The sequence below is a fragment of the Schistocerca americana genome, chromosome 1 (assembly GCF_021461395.2).
Source record: "Schistocerca americana isolate TAMUIC-IGC-003095 chromosome 1, iqSchAmer2.1, whole genome shotgun sequence".
NCBI classification, from domain to species: domain Eukaryota; kingdom Metazoa; phylum Arthropoda; class Insecta; order Orthoptera; family Acrididae; genus Schistocerca; species Schistocerca americana.
In genome coordinates, this window is record NC_060119.1 from 17,440,035 (window position 1) to 17,457,357 (window position 17,323).

At 45.7% G+C, this 17,323-nt stretch overlaps 1 protein-coding gene across 7 annotated transcripts in view; it reads right to left on the reverse strand.

The window, feature by feature from the left end:
* The window catches only part of LOC124545731 (NAD(+) hydrolase sarm1), an 875,530-nt gene that overhangs the window by 21,053 nt on the left and 837,154 nt on the right, over positions 1–17,323 (reverse strand). For 6 of the 7 annotated variants that reach the window (XM_047124683.1, XM_047124676.1, XM_047124697.1 and 3 more), the window contains 3 exons: positions 9,700–9,824; positions 9,291–9,626; positions 9,005–9,194 (listed from right to left, as the gene is read on the reverse strand). In XM_047124683.1, the coding sequence (XP_046980639.1) occupies positions 9,005–9,194; positions 9,291–9,626; positions 9,700–9,824 (651 nt within the window). Of the gene's footprint in view, positions 1–9,004; positions 9,195–9,290; positions 9,627–9,699; positions 9,825–17,323 lie in introns of those variants that run through there. The other variant, XM_047124721.1, reaches the window with a different exon arrangement.

The window sequence follows — 17,323 nt, forward strand, 5'->3', positions numbered from 1 at the left end:
AAGGGCCAATTAGCAGCTATACAAGAGGCACGTGCGAGCGACGTGAGCAGGGGTTGCCGCCTGGGGTCAGTACCGGCCACTAAACGGTAGCGGGCTCCTTCCGGATGCGAGACGCCTTACTTCCGTCTGCTGCCAAAGTTTCACATTTCATTTCTTATCTTTAGAGTGATTTTATTCTTTCACATTTTGAAATGTCTCGATTTTTCTTACTTAGTGTAAAGTTTCACTTAAAGAATTTTTGAATTACGGAAATTTCTGATGTTTGAAGTCACTGCAAGATTTTACTTAAACTTAAAAAGCTTAGTTAAACTGTCTCAGTTTTGTAGGGAAAGCGTTGACTGAACTACGAGAGACTTCGTGAAGTTCTAATATCGACATTCATAGTGTTTCGTGGTTAGTGCAATAAATAAGTTCTTTTAAAATAGCAGTTAAACATTTATTGACGTAGATTATCTTCTACTGCACGAGGTTAGAACTGCCCGTTTGGGCCGAGCTGACTAAAATATGTCTAAGCAGACAGATTTTAATCAGCGTGTTAAGCAGCACTTTGTTGCAACATGTGCTGAAAATAGGGGTAATATTATTTTCATCGACTTACACATTCTTTTTAGTAACTCAGCAAATCTCTTTAAAAACATAAATATAACGCTCGTAAATAGTTGCAGTCGTACATGTCCCAATATACGTAAAACACTTTGAATGCAGAGGGCAAGTCGCACTATATAATGTTTACGTGCCGATGGAGGTCAGCGTGAGCTCCGTCGTCTGCCCTGTCTTATACTCCCATACGGCGCATCGCCCCAGTTTATCAGCGGAAAACAGAAAAGTTGTTCTTGTCAGTATCAGCTGATATGCTGTTTTCGTTTTCAACAGTTCTCACAGCTCTTAAGAAACGGATACGGGTTCCATAAAAAAAAAGGTTACTTTGAAGTCAACGTGTGTAGCATTACCAGCGTTGACAACACAGAAAAATGTCCGCCACCAGTTGGAAATGTTAATTCGGTACTGCTATCAGTTTATGAAGTGCCCCTCACAAATGTTATGGCCAACCAGCTTTGACATTCCTTAATTAATGTCTCATATTTACTACGGATCCAAACATCTCGGGTTCAATCACCGATCAATCCTAAGACTTCTATCTGTCACTTACCAATTCTTGCACTTGTGGCAATGTTTGTTGACGCGAAAAATACCGATTTTCTCCGTAGTTAGGAAGCCACGTCACACTGTACGTCACCATATAGGCTACCTGGCCCTGTACGTCCGTTCAATGGTCGATGGGAGGCAAACCACCTGCCCTTCTCCCGCTGGATGATAGCATTGCCTCCTTCTGAAATCCTCCGACTCCGAAAATTCTCTTTTTCTCTACGTCTGAGTTCTGCACCAATGCGTTTCGCCTTAAAATACGTTGTTCGATCATTCCCATTCATTTCGTACGCTATTAACAGGGCACAGATTATATATATATATATGGAGGTCAGAAACAGTCTGATAAGCTTGTGAGGGTGTTGCAGTATGTACAGCGTGCAGTGGATGTTGTGCTCAGAAATAATTCTTAGGAAAAAAATTCGATAAGTTGTGCCGTTTCTGGAGTTGGCGCTAACTGAAGCACTTGCACGCTCTAAAATGCGGCTGTACACAGACATCTGTGGGTGCCTGAATTACAACTTGTTCGAATGCTTCTCACCAGTTAAATGCGTCTTTTTCGGGAGTCGTAAGTTAAGATAGGTGAGCAAAAGCTACGTTCGTTCGGTTTCAGGAAACACGTTCGGTGCCACTGTCTCTGGCGGTCTGCTTGAATGTGCGCGTGTGGTGACCGGGCTGGCTAATTTGAATCACCTACAACTTGTACCACAAATAAAGCTGAGTACTGTTAACCATATAAACAGGCTTACACTTATAGAGTGTGTTTTTTGTGCAAACATACACTTTTTTTAAAATGGAACGACGCCTATTGATGTTAAAAAACTAAAAGTAGGGTAAATTAGAAAGTCAGTGGTGTTTGTTGCAGGATTCTACTGCGAGTCGTTTACGAGGTACCGCATTTTGAAAAGTTCCCACACCGATACTTGTACAATACCTGCGGTAGCACACACTAAAGAACAACACAAGTGCATACACTAATTATGTGGATTATGACGAGCGACGAGACAATTGAGCATCAGAGGTTGTGTTATAAATGACCACCGGGAGAGATGAAACAAGTTTCCAGTTCACTGTTCAGCGACTGCTCACGAGTGTTAGCATTTCAGCGGAGATGTCCTGGGAGGGTGAAGTAGTACGTCGTCACATATCATCGGGTGTAGTTTGTATACCTTTGAATACAGCGTTTTTTAGCTCCCCCCCCCCCCCCCCCCCCCCAGAAAGAAGTGTACAGGCGTCAAATTCAGGGAATGGGCCGGTCAAGACAGGTGCTTTGCATCCATTCCAACTTGTACTTCCACACACTCACTGACTAGCGAGTCGTAATGCACTCAAAGAACACATAAGAGCACTGTTGGCAAACATAAGAACACCGTACCTAGCAATTACGTTCAATAACACAGACAAGAGTCGGTGTGCAACCTCTTTCAAAATACTGATCTCGTAAATGACTCGCACTAGAATCCTGCGACAAACACCACTGACATTCTAATTTACCCTACTTTTCGCTCGGTAGTGTCAATAGGCACTGTCTCATTTTAAAAAGTGTGTGTTTGCACAAAAAATACGCTTTCTAAATGTTATTACAATCTGTAGAGTGACTGTTAACAATACTAGTCGCTTACTAACAATTCATTGTTTGAAAACCGCACATCAACAGCAACATTTGCAGCACAATTTTTAGGTGATTCACTCTGAAGATACTTAAATTTTTTAACGTAGAATACCTCTGAGAATTGATGTCTACACCGATAATCTATTACTAAAACTCTAGTTTATTGGTCAAATGTTTGAATGGGGCGAAGACAAGACTCCCTAAAAATTACACAATGAAATTTTGTCCGAACTCTCATATGCAAACTGATAGTTGGTTATAACTGGAACGTTTCATGAATAGCTGTCGCTGGCTACATAAATTAAGTATCATCTCATCTGTGCGGACATCTATGGATGTGGGAGTGTTCCAGAGACCACTGCTGAAAGCAGCGAAGCACCTGCGATATAGTGCGATCGTCGTATGCACCAGTCCGTCAACACGTCCATCCATCTTCCCGCTGACCCGCAGTTCGAATTCGTTCAAATGACTGACCTGCTCAACAGGAGTACGTACTCGTCACTGGGGCACGGTTGTACTCGACCATGAATTAGTCAGCCGAGCTCCTGCAGAGGTAAAGAAAAGAATGCATAGGGGGCTGTCTGGTCGCCGATAAGCGTGGAAAAAAAAGTCTCTACCAATCCCGCGATACGCGTGTATTAAACGCTGGTATCACTAAACACAGTCCTGGAGAGTGTTGCCTGTTTTTTAGGAGTGTGTATCATATTTTATACTTTCCAAAAAAACTTGACAATAAAAAAATGGAAAAGCGGTCAACTGTTTTGTGCAACGGTAATTTTAAAAGTAAAAAATAAATCGGGTTAAGGAAACATTGGACGCACCTAATTTGCTGCGCATGATTTAGAGCATCGTTTGAAGGCATGTCGAATGTTTTTCTAACCTATTTCGTTTCTTACCTGTACATAAATAGTTTCAAAAAACATTTCACCGTCTTTTTTAAAAAAATGTTTATTAGACATAGTAAGACAGTGTTACTTTAACGTGAAATATTTTTATCATAAAGCACATTTAGTACACATTTCCCGTTTTCATTTTATATAAACATCAGAATAACCTGTCTGAAACATATTTTCTACCTAGTGACCAAGCCATATATGTTGCCGGCTGGCCATAGCCTAGCTTAGTAATTTCGCATTTGGCGAGTCACGCTTGAGTCCATCGCGTATCGAGATTCAAGGGCACACACGCACGCACGCACACACACGTGTGGGTGGGTGTGGGGGCGAGGAGGGGGGGAGGGGTGTTACATGTGTCACTCTGGCTTTTTTAGTCGTGGTTTGATGCAGATAAAAATCGTGCTTATCATTTTGACGATACCATCTCAAAAATTCAGATATAAATTCACTTGATGCCATCTTGAGAGACAATCTCCACTCCTTCCAAATTAATATTGTAAGTGTTGGCCAACGTGGCTTGAATTCAAAGAAACAGTATCGACAGCAACTGAGAGTTTTATGCCGAATAACGTAAGAAACGACGGAGTTAATCCTCCTTGGTACACAAAGCGGGTTAGAACATGGTTGCAGAAACAACGAAGAAAGCATGCCAGATCGAAACGAACGCAGAATCTACAAGATTGCAATCTTTTACATAAGCTCGAAATTTAGCGCGGACTTAAACAGTTTCCACAACGAAAGTTTGCCGCGAAACCTGGCAGAAAATCCAAAGAGGTTCTGGTCGTATGAAAACTATGCTAGCGGCAAGATACAATCAATGTCTTCCCTGCGCGATAGCAATGGAAATACCATCGAAGACAGTGCTGCAAAGGCAGAGTTATTAAACACAATCTTCCGAAATTCCTTCACATAAGAAGACCAAGTCAATATTCCAAAATTGGAATCCAGAACAGCTGCCAACATGAATAATTTAGAAATAGATATCCTCTCAGTAAAGAAGCAACTGAAATCACTGAATGAAAGCGTTTCCGGTCCACGCTCTATACCAGTTAGGTCCCTTTCAGTGTAGCATACACTGAAAGGAATAGCTCCATACTTAACAATCTTATACAACCGGACGCTCGACGAAAGATCCGTATCCAAAAACTGGACAGTTGCACAGGTTACACCAATATTAAACAAAGGCAAGAGGAGTAATCCACTAAATTACAGGACCATACCACTAACGTCGATGTGCAGCAGGGTTTTGGAGCATATATTGTTTACGTACATTATGGATTACCTCGAAGAGAGAGGTCTATTGACACACAGTCAACACGGATTTAGAAAACACCGTTCTTGTGAAACATAATTATCTCTTTATTTATACGAAGTGCTGAGTGCTATTGAAAAGGGGTTTCAAATTGATTCTGTGTTTCTCGATTTCCAGAAGGCTTTTGACACTGTAGCACACAAGTGGCTTGTAGTGAAATTGCGTGCTTATGGAATATCGTCACAGCTATGTGACTGGATTAGTGATTCACTGAGGTCACAGTTCGTAGTAACTGACGGGTAGTCATGCAGCAAAACAGAACTGATTTCTGTCGTTCCCCAAGGAACTCTTATACGGCCTCTGCTATTCCTTGTCTATCCTATGTCAACGATCAGAGCAGATGATGCTGTCGTTTATTGTCTAGTAAACTAATTAGAAGATCAAAAAAAATTGCAAAACGATTTAGTAAAGATGACTTATGGTGCGAAAATTGGCAGTTGACCCTAAATAATAAAACGTGTGAGGTGAAACGTGTGAGGTCATCCGCATGAGTGCTACAAGGAATCCGTTAAACTCGCTTACACGATAAATCAGTCAAATCTAAAGGCCGTAAATTCAGCTAAATACCAAGGAATTACAATTACGAACAACTCAAATTGGAAAGAACGCATAAAATGTCATGGGGAATGCAAACCAAAGACTACATTTTATTGGCAGAACACTTAGAAGATGCAACAGATCTACTAAAGAGACTGCCTATGCTACGCTTGTCCATCCTCTTTTGGATAATTGCTGCGCGGTCTGGGATCCTTACCAGATCGGGTTAACGGAGTACATCGAGAAAGTTCAAAGAAGAGCAGCACGTTTTGTATTATTGCGAAATAGGTGAGAGAGTGTTACTGACGTGATACAGGATTTGGGGCGGGCATCGTTAAAACAAACGTGTTTTACGTTGTGAAGGAATCTTCTCACGAAATTGCGATCACCAACTTTCTCCTACGAATGTGAAAATATTTTGTTGACGCCGACCTACAAAGGAAGGGACGACCATCATAATAAAATTAGGGAAATCAGAGCTCGCACTGAAAGATATAGAAGTTCGTTTTTTTCCGCGCGGTGTTCGATATTGGAATAATGGAGAGTTATTGTGGAGGCGGTTCGATGAACCCTCTGCCAGGCACTTAAGTGTGATTTTCGGAGTATCCATGTAGACGTAGATGTAGACGTAGATGAACAGTGTTTTAGCGTCGTACAGCAATTCAGCACAGAACTAGCTTCTTCATCGCTATTCAGTGCGATTTTCAATGTAATCCAATTTGAAATCAGAATTGCTTTACAGACAATCAAAAATTACGTTTCTAGTGAATTACAGATACTTATGATTTGGTTTTGACTGACCTAGTAGACGAGGTTGGTAACGGCCTTGCAACTCTCGAATAGGTAGGTGGTAACATAGGCGACGCAAATGCGCAAAATTTCTTTCTCTATTTGAAGGAAGTCATAGCTTCGAAATTACGCCTACTGATTCTACCACCTTGAACGGTGAGCTCTGCATCGCTTTCTGGTGGACTGTCAGTGAAATAACGGGCTTCATTTAAATACGCAAGTGCCTCAACAAATGATGTAGACCCGCTGTCTGACATTGCTAAGCCGTGTTGCCGAACAGTCGCCACTGTTTCACGACTGACAATTTGATCATAATGTTCATCAGCCACTACAATGCAGTCTGAAATCACAATGAAATGCAGACCATTGGCTGCTTACAGGCATCGGGGACAGTTGAAAATGTGTGCACTTCATCGTAATTTGATTCTTCGAGGGCTGCAAGGTCACCAGTGGTATCTGTTCTTTCGGACATGAACAGATACCATCTTCATAAACAATGCAGTCTTGTGTGTGACGCTTCCGCTTTTACTTTTAAACTGTGGACCATTTTTATATTATAAATGTACACTGGGTGTCCGCAGCTCGTGGTCGTGCGGTAGCGTTCTCGCTTCCCATGCCCGGGTTCCCGGGTTCGATTCCCGCCGGGGTCAGGGATTTTCTCTGCCTCGTGATGACTGTGTGATGTCCTTAGGTTAGTTAGGTTTAAGTAGTTCTAAGTTCTAGGGGGACCGATGACCATACATGTTAAGTCCCATAGTGCTCAGAGCCATTTGAACCATTTTTTTTTTTTTTTTGTACACTGGGTGTAACACAAACGTACTGCACAAATTGCGAAGCAACAACGTTACATGAACATGGGTCTGAAAACGTCATTAATCATGGGAAACACACGCGAACAGAACGCCCAACCATACCACATGCTTACTGGAGATGTTCAGAATGCCCTCCTTGGGCCTTGATACAAGTATCAACCTGCCGTTGTCGTGGATCTCGGGTGTGGTGATGTATTCTTCGAGTATTGCCTACGGTTTCACAGCCTTACGGGCACGGAGACTCTGAATGTCTTGTACTGGGGTTCCATGCACAAGAACTTTCAAACACCCCACAAATAAAATAAAAATCCAGCGAGTTTATTTCCGGAAAGCGTAGAGATCATGCCGTTGGCCTATCTCTACGTATCTATCTCTCGCCGAATGTGTTATTTATAGGAGCCGACGGACATAAGCACTAAAATGAGGAGGTGCCCCACCACGCATGAAGTACGTGTTTTGTTGCACATCTGAGATGATCTGCTGACAGATTATGTACAACATTCCCTTCGAAATTTGTCTGTTGATCCTGGTGGCAGAAAGTGAGACCCTACCAAACAGTCACCAACGCCGCCCGGCCAAACATTGGCAGAAAATCTTTACTGATGACTTGCTTCAACAGTTGTATTAGGACTGAAGTCCGTCTGTACATGCTGATTATGAAAATTTATAATCCGACGTCGTAGAAACGACGCCTCATCCGTGAACATACTTTGTTGAATAAACTGTTCGCAGAAGAAAATCACTGACGATATTGCCTGCATCCCTGTAAATAGTATGGATGCAGCTGGTACTCGTGTAACATTCAGTGCCGCAGCTACGTGTCTTGTACTGACACTATTGTTGTCGTCAACTGCTTCGAGAACTGCCGCCTCCCGTTGCGGTGTCCTCGTCCTTCTAGGCCTCTCCCGGTCACGAATAACAGTTTTCAATGCTCCATATTCTCTAAGTCGACGATCAGTGGATTCAAACGTTTTCCTGTCAGGACACCTTCGTCCACGCAATCTCTCGCGGTCCAATGTTGAGCGCGAGAGCCATTGCCGTCAGCTAATCGATTCACTAAATGGGCATCTGCCCTCTTTACATTTGTGTGCACTACCACTGCACGAGCACAGTCTACGATTAACTCTACGTAGGAACCTGTATGCTCGCAACGGTCGTACTGATCGCTGGAACCTGTAAACAAGCAACGACGTAGGCCTACGTCACATGGCAACAGGTACATGTTCAACAAAACAGTTTTGGTGCACAACGTAAACCGACGTCACCAAGAGTGCACGTTCCCCACGATTCTAATGTTCTGTTCGTGTGTTTCCCACGATTAATGAGTTCGAGAAGATGAGTTGTAACATGGAGTTTGGTTCAAATGGCTCTGAGCGGTATTGGATTCAACATCTGGGGTCATCAGTCCGCTAGAACTTAGAACTACTTAAACCTAACTAACCTAAGGACATCACACACATCCGTGCCCGAGGCAGGATTCCAACTTGCGACCGTAGCGGTCGCGTGGTTACGGACTGAAGCGCCTAGAACTACTCGGTCACCGCGGCCGGCTAACATGGATTTGCCAATCTTCGTACAACATAATTTCATCGTCTTCTTGTAAGCAATGTGTCCTGCAGTTTGCAGCATATAACACCTATCGTGGTATCGTTGAAGCACGGTTAAAAGGGTGCAGTTTGTGCCGTACATCTTTGTTAAGCCCTGTAGTTTCCATATTTTGCCGCATAAATACCTGTAAAATATTTAACTTAGACAAAGTCACACAACGAAGGGTCTCTTTTGAAGTGAGGAAGGCAAAAAGTTCATTTCACAAATGACGCCAACAACAAAGTGGTGCTGAGCTAAAGGGAAGAGAAAGAGAAAGAGAGAGTGACGGAGGAGAGAGCGGCGCCCGGCTCACCTTGTGCACCCAGTCCTTGCAGTCGGTGTCGCCGATGCAGCGGTCGAGCGCCTTGGGCGTGAGCACGAGCAGGAAGTGCTTCGCCTGCCGGATGCTCTGCAGCAGGTTGTTGTCGAACTTGCCCGCCTCCAGCCTCTCCACGTCTATGAAGACGGAGAAGCCCCGGAGCTGCAAGTGGACCTTCAGTAAGCTGGAAGGCGAACACAGGGTGCGTTCAGTGGACAGTAGCTGCCAGACTATGTGCAGAGTAGAGTTGTGAGACGGGTACGGGTCGGGAGAGAGTTACCTCGCCAGCTGGGAGCCGTTGGAGCGCCTGTAGCTGACGAACACGTCCAGCGACTTGTCCGGGCTCTCGTCGTACGAGCTGCCCAGCCCCGTCTCCATCTCCCTGATCGAGTTGAGGATGCGCAGCCGGTGTATGCTGTTGGTGATGCCGCACTCGTTGGCCAGCTGCTCCTCGGAGAGGGACCTGATCGAGTCCTTGTCAACGCCCGCGTTCAGCATCGAGTACGTGTAGATGGAGAATTCCGGCCCGATCGTCTGCAGGAACGTGTTGAGGTTGCCGGCGTCGCGGCTGCTGTAGTCGGCCATCTTCTTCAGGTTCTGCAGCTCCCTCGTGAACCTGGCGAGAAGACGCACAGCTGAGGCGGTCCGTAATGCTGAGGAGCTGGGGCGCACGCGCTCAGCTTACCCACCTCCTCCTCCGGATGCCGTTGCCGATGCCGATGTCGTCCCTCAGGTTTTCCTCGGTCAGCTGCAGCAGCAGGTCGCCGTCCACCCTGCTCTCGGTGAAGTTGTTGGCGTACTCGGCAAATCCGATCTGTAAAGCAACAAGAGACGTACAGCAGATGTCGACAAAGACACCGCGCGCGCTGCCCGCTGCCCGCTGCCCGCTTCCCGCCGTCTCGTGCGCCTCAGGTGGATTTCCAGCAACTCTCCGACACACACACATATCGCGATACAACTGCTACAATTTATTTCCTGTATTCGATCGTTCCGACAGCCAACACGAAAAGAGAAAAAAAGAAAAGACCCAAATCCTCATCGAGCGTTCGGAGTATGGAAGATATTCAGACGCTGCAAAGACCACTTTAAAGTTTGAAAACCATTCCTCTAAGCGAATGAGAAGCTACCTCTGACCCTGGTTCAAACACTGTTTTCTAACACGTTTTTGCACACTGCCGAACATTTCGTCTTACTGTCGCGACTTCGAAGCCCGTGTCTGATTCTAAACCGACATTAACAGGGACTGATGCACGGCCTCTCACAGAAAACTATACCTTGCACCTTGTAAATCATATTCTTATGCTTGATAGCGTAACACTGAATGATTTTAAATAAAGGACAGCCACAACACTAGGAAACTAGAAGAGTCTGGTGGCGTTGTGGTGACTTTCCAAACTACCCCCCGAAAGTGACTGACGGCCTCTACATATGTCGCAATGACCGAATAGCTGATAACTATGCGTTCCATTTCTAGGGATTAGTAGAGAGGATGACCGTGTGTTTGTGTGTGTGTCGATTGAGGAGGCTCTGGGGTAATTTAGCGATCTCTGTAAAAGCAAGCACAGAAAGCCTCAGAAAGAAAGCAGGATCGTACTTCGAAAACGGGGCCTTAGGAAATTAGGTCGGTAAATTCGATAAGAAGGAATAAGAATGATTAATCGGTTGTGCTGGGATATAGGAGGGTTGAGAACAGTTGCGTATGTTGAGAGCTGGAAGGGTAGGAGTTTAGGAGCGCATTCAGTATTATTTTCCTGAACAAGTCCTGTTAGGGTAAGAATTTGAATTTACAAATAAGCTGAGAAAACACGAAAGCGAGCGTTAACTATTTCTGGGAGCACTATACAATTTCGGAGAGGTTGACTGGGCTCTTACTTTTTATACATAGTCAGATGATCGTTTTAGATTGTGAAGAGAGGGCAGCGCTCGGATGTGTGCAGATGGTGTGTGTGTGTCAATTCGCTCTCGGCTATTCTGACAACAGACGTGAAGGTGGAGATGTGTCGTAAATAGGCCGGCAAGCAATGGAATGTGGCATTAACCAATGTGTTGGACCGCTGTGAGTTAGGACTATGACAGGCGACACGCGCTGCCTGGCTTGGATAGTCATGTTTGGCGTCTAGGTGATATGAATTTCTCAGGTGTTAGGTGTGAATGCGGTTGTCATCAAGTCATGTTTGAGGGGTCGAACAGAGACCTTTCAGCGAATTGAGAGCTGTCGGACGTGTGACTTAGTGTGCGACAGGTTGATTGCGTGCGTCTGTTGAGTTATTTTGCTATGCGTTATTTGGACAGATTACGAGTACTCATGGTGTTTACAGTTATGTGTACTGCATTATTTAGGAACAGTTTGATATTGTGCACTGAAATTAGGAGCTGTTTGCGTGTCTGCCGTCTGTGCAACATGACACCAGGTCCGTCAGGGCGAGTGTTTTTTGTTTGAGAGTGATAGATATACTCGATGCCTAAATAAAACGTACGTTAAGTATTTGTGGGACGATATACACTCCTGGAAATGGAAAAAAGAACACATTGACACCGGTGTGTCAGACCCACCATACTTGCTCCGGACACTGCGAGAGGGCTGTACAAGCAATGATCACACGCACGGCACAGCGGACACACCAGGAACCGCGGTGTTGGCCGTCGAATGGCGCTAGCTGCGCAGCATTTGTGCACCGCCGCCGTCAGTGTCAGCCAGTTTGCCGTGGCATACGGAGCTCCATAGCAGTCTTTAACACTGGTAGCATGCCGCGACAGCGTGGACGTGAACCGTATGTGCAGTTGACGGACTTTGAGCGAGGGCGTATAGTGGGCATGCGGGAGGCCGGGTGGACGTACCGCCAAATTGCTCAACACGTGGGGCGTGAGGTCTCCACAGTACATCGATGTTGTCGCCAGTGGTCGGCGGAAGGTGCACGTGCCCGTTGACCTGGGACCGGACCGCAGCGACGCACGGATGCACGCCAAGACCGTAGGATCCTACGCAGTGCCGTAGGGGACCGCACCGCCACTTCCCAGCAAATTAGGGACACTGTTGCTCCTGGGGTATCGGCGAGGACCATTCGCAACCGTCTCCATGAAGCTGGGCTACGGTCCCGCACACCGTTAGGCCGTCTTCCGCTCACGCCCCAACATCGTGCAGCCCGCCTCCAGTGGTGTCACGACAGGCGTGAATGGAGGGACGAATGGAGACGTGTCGTCTTCAGCGATGAGAGCCGCTTCTGCCTTGGTGCCAATGATGGTCGTATGCGTGTTTGGCGCCGTGCAGGTGAGCGCCACAATCAGGACTGCATACGACCGAGGCACACAGGGCCAACACCCGGCATCATGGTGTGGGGAGCGATCTCCTACACTGGCCGTACACCACTGGTGATCGTCGAGGGGACACTGAATAGTGCACGGTACATCCAAACCGTCATCGAACCCATCGTTCTACCATTCCTAGACCGGCAAGGGAACTTGCTGTTCCAACAGGACAATGCACGTCCGCATGTATCCCGTGCCACCCAACGTGCTCTAGAAGGTGTAAGTCAACTACCCTGGCCAGCAAGATCTCCGGATCTGTCCCCCATTGAGCATGTTTGGGACTGGATGAAGCGTCGTCTCACGCGGTCTACACGTCCAGCACGAACGCTGGTCCAACTGAGGCGCCAGGTGGAAATGGCATGGCAAGCCGTTCCACAGGACTACATCCAGCATCTCTACGATCGTCTCCATGGGAGAATAGCAGCCTGCATTGCTGCGAAAGGTGGATATACACTGTACTAGTGCCGACATTGTGCATGCTCTGTTGCCTGTGTCTATGTGCCTGTGGTTCTGTCAGTGTGATCATGTGATGTATCTGACCCCAGGAATGTGTCAATAAAGTTTCCCCTTCCTGGGACAATGAATTCACGGTGTTCTTATTTCAATTTCCAGGAGTGTAGAATATGAGAGAGTTCGAGTTGGTTATTATTTTTTCTGCTTGGAGGTTTTGTTAGATCGAATTGCTGAGGCAAGTAGCTTCGAGAGCGCGAGGGATGTGATTGCAGCATATCTTTGTCTCTCGACGGTTAACTACAGGTGGGGCAAGCGATGTTCTCGGCATAGGTACTGGGGGTGCGCTCTGGCCATGTCCTAGACCGTGTGGATTGAACAACTGTATTCAGGTCATAGTTTAGCCAGAATATTTATAGAGGAGTATGTCCGACGCGAGTGTAAAGGTCCAAGCTGTGACGTGGGTGGTCTCGCGCTCGTGGTGCGTGAGAGAGGCAACACCGACGATTTTGAGTCATCACAAGTGACTTAGGTTAGTGGCTTTGTTGGCCACAATTTTCTTGTGTTGGTAGCGGAACACGAACTGACCATCAGAATTCAAACTTGGCTTACTCGTATAGACAGAATGTGATATAAGTTAATGTAGGTTAGTACACGTTAGAGCACGTTAGTAAACGGCAGTAAACATTAGTACATGTTGGCCAACGAACATGGGTCGGTAAGGGGATGTGTTGGTCGGTAGGGACTTTAACGATTTCATTCCAAGTCCAGGTGGTCGGGCACTGGACGTGGCACTAGGACGTGGCACTTTTCCGCATCAGAGAGGTTAATTAATTGATCAATTTAATTAAGTATCATGCTAACTTTGCTACATTCACTTGCGGAGATACTAAGCTAGGCGCACGCGATGGCTCGTGTGTACGGGCGTGTGTATTCGCGACGATCTTGGATTAGGTAAGTGCAGAATGTGGATTGAATAATAAGAGTTGGATGATCAATTAACTTACTGACGGATGTCGTGGCGAGCACATGTGCTGCACCACCTGTTGTACAGGCATGGTGCATTCCACTCTCGAGCAAACTTTGGCGCCAAAAGTGTAGCAGGGTGTTCTTGGTCGCACAAAGACACGTGATGGATAGCGAACGGTCGGCGTATGCAGGTTTGAACGTGTCCAGGAAAACGACTTTCGAGTCAAAAGTGTGGCGGGGCGTTCTTTGCCCACCACGTGCTGAGCCGAAAGATCGACCGTTGTGTGATTCCGCTCCCAGGCGAACAATTTTGGCGGGAAATGTGCGGAGGCGACGAATACACGTGGTGAACGGACAACGGGCCGTTGTGACATCAACCTCGGCAAGTTCCAGCGTGTCCAGGGAAAACATGTTTACGACGTGGGAGCGATCCCCAGTCCAGCAGGTGGCGCGGGCCGGCCCCCAGTTGGCGAGCAGCCGCCTCACGTGACCGCCGTCGGTAGCGGTCCGCGCACTGGCTGGCGGGGTGGCGACGATCTGAACTAACTCCTCGTTGTGGGGGCTGCACTGGGTGTTGCTGCCATCTCAAAGATGTGTACTGATAACAAGTGATGGCCGTACTGCTTGAAATAAAGACTTGAGTCCATTTCCCCCTGCAAAGGATGTGACTTAGGATACTATAAGTGCACTTTGTTATTTGATGCGATTTTGATAGGTTAGCAGTGAAAAAAGATAAGTGACCGCGAAAGTTGGTAGGATGTGGAGTATTTCGTACGTGTGATCGATTATGGTGTTGGGATTTGAACTTGTGATAGATTTTTGTTATGGATGTAACGCAAATGGCTTTCTCGCCGCGAAAATCGGGTTTCTTGAATAAATAATAATAAATGATAATAAATAATAAAAAATAGAAGTACAGTTTTCGAGACATTATCGTGTTGGAATTTGAATTTGGCGCAATTTTCTATTGGAGGTAGACCAATAATAATAATAAATAATAATAAATGATGAATGATAATCAATAATAATGAAGAGAAGTACGGCTTTTCAGCCATTATCGTGCTGGAATTTGAATTTGACGCGAATTTTCTAGTGGAGGTAGGCCAATAATAATAATAATAATAATAATAATAAATAAATGATAATCAATAATAGTAAAGAAAAGTATGGTTTTGCAGGCATTATCATGTTGGAATCTGAATTTCGCGCCAATTTCTTCTGGAGGGTTAGGTTAGTGGACATAGCCCAATTGGACTATTTTCCCGCCAAAATTCAAATTTCTCGCAATTTTTTCCGGGGTTTATGTTAGTGGACATAGCACAATTGGCCTATTTTCCCGACAAAAGTCGCCATCTCGGATGACGTCGTGTGCTGTTGCCGAGTCGACATACCATCATCTCGGATGGCGTCACCGCCGCCATCTTCAATAAATTTGGCAACAATGGAAAGTTGGGTGGCACCGCCCTTGCCCCACTACTAATGCACTGCGTGCTTGAGCAGAAAACGCAATTTATGACTGAGGCGGTTGCTATAAGAGTGTTATTTTCGAACGTTCTACGTAAATTTCGGAGATATTGTAACGAGCGCAATGTGAGATAAACGAAATACTGAAGATTCGTCTTGCTAGATAGATGCTGTAGCTGCTCTGGAACAGCAGAATTCCATTAAACTGCACGAAGTTGTTTGTTCCAGAGAAACTAGGGAAACAGGACCGAAAATAAGGTCTCAAATGAGAGCTCTACTGGTCTTTTTGTGCCTCTGCTTTGCTTCGGCGCACGGTCGGCGCTTGCCACTGAGGCACTTGGCGCAGTTACGCACAGTGCTGCGCGTGCCGCAACTGTCTGCGTGTAGTGAAAATGAGCGAAAGTTGTTTTTCTTAATGTTTGACAATCGTGTAACAGGCGGGACTTGCGCGAAAGAGAGGCGTTCTGGCAGCCGCTTGCACACCGACCCTCGTCCTTAGCCTATTGTCTGGGTCCGATCCGGAGCCGGCGGACCTCGCCGTCCCTGAACCGGCACTCTGACACGCACGGCTAGCGGGACAAGTCGGAAAAGCGCTCTGTGCACAACTGGTACCAAAACGTCGGGGTAGAGAAACTGTAGGACTTAGGACAAACACGTAGATTCAGATGGCAGGGCCATATGGAGAGGGCTTAATTGGACTACGGATAAAACAAGGCTTACAAGTAGACCCAAATAAAATGTACCGACATACAATAGGAGACGACATGGATAGCAGAGAAAATTTTGCCGTCTCGTTCGGAGAACCGCAGTGGTCGCTACTGAATGGAATAAAACATCACTTTACAATTCATTTTGTTACTTTGTCCTCTATCTACAACTAAATACGTACGACGCAAGCCGCCATACGCTGCACGGCAGCGGGTGCCTTGTATCGCTGTCGGTCTCTCCCTTTACTGTTCCACTCCTCGCAAATGGATGACGGTCTATATAACTCCGTGCGAGCCCTAATTTGTCCTTACACGGGATGTGCGTTGGTGGCAGCAGAATTGTTCTGCAGTTGGCTGCAAAAGGAGGTTTCTCGAAGGTCTTTCACGAAAAGAACGTCGTCTTTCCTTAAAAACGTCCCCATTTGAGTTCACGAAGCATCTCTGTAATACTCTCGAGTTGATCGAACCTACCAGTAACGGATCTCGCAGCATATCTCTCAACTGTATCGATATATTCTCTTAATCCATCCTGTTGAGGATCCCAAACTTTCGAGCATTACTCAATAATGGGTCGATCGAGTATTCTATAAGCGTTCTCCTTTATAAGTGAGCTACAGTTCCCTTGACTTCTCCCAATAAGCCTATGCCGACCCCACGTCTTTCCTACTACCAACCTTGCGTGCTCGTTCCATCCCTTTGCAACGTTACGCCTAGAAAACCGTTAATGAATACGAGTATCTCAAGCAGCGAAGCACTAATACTTTTAACATTACGGATTTGTCTTTATCTACTCGCCAGGACTAATTTGGATTTTTTACATTTCGAGCCAACTGCCCTTCATCACACCAAACGGAAATTCCTTCTACCAAGGTAATGGTCCAATCTGACATGTCGAAACCCATCCTGAAATTTTTGTCACGAGAAGAATGTACAGAAAGAAATGCAGTGTCAAAATTTTAGGTGCTAAGGCGCACTGCAAGTATTTAAAAATTTTAATGCTGTTCAGTTATTCGGCATGAAGAACTTTACTTTGTAGAGCCGTAGCGCGCGAGCCGGCAAATAAGCGGACACGACCGTGACGTGGTGCAGCGCAGTGCCAAGTTCAAAGAGCACAAACGCGAATTTTAACCACTTAAATGAAAAATGTGTCAAGTTTTCAATAACTTGCAGTTCATATCGACAGCTAAACTGTTGCAGATGAAGCTGTTACACAAGTGACTTGCAAAAACAGAAAAGGCTTTGCATGCTGTTACATTACAAACAACTTCCACCAGTCGGGACTTATATTCGTTGAGATGAAATATTTTCTAAAAATTTCTTTATCACAGTTCTTCTGATAATTTTTAATAATGAATATTTTACTAACAAAGGAACAGTTCTTTGTTTATTCACTGTAGTCGTCACAAAAATATGAACT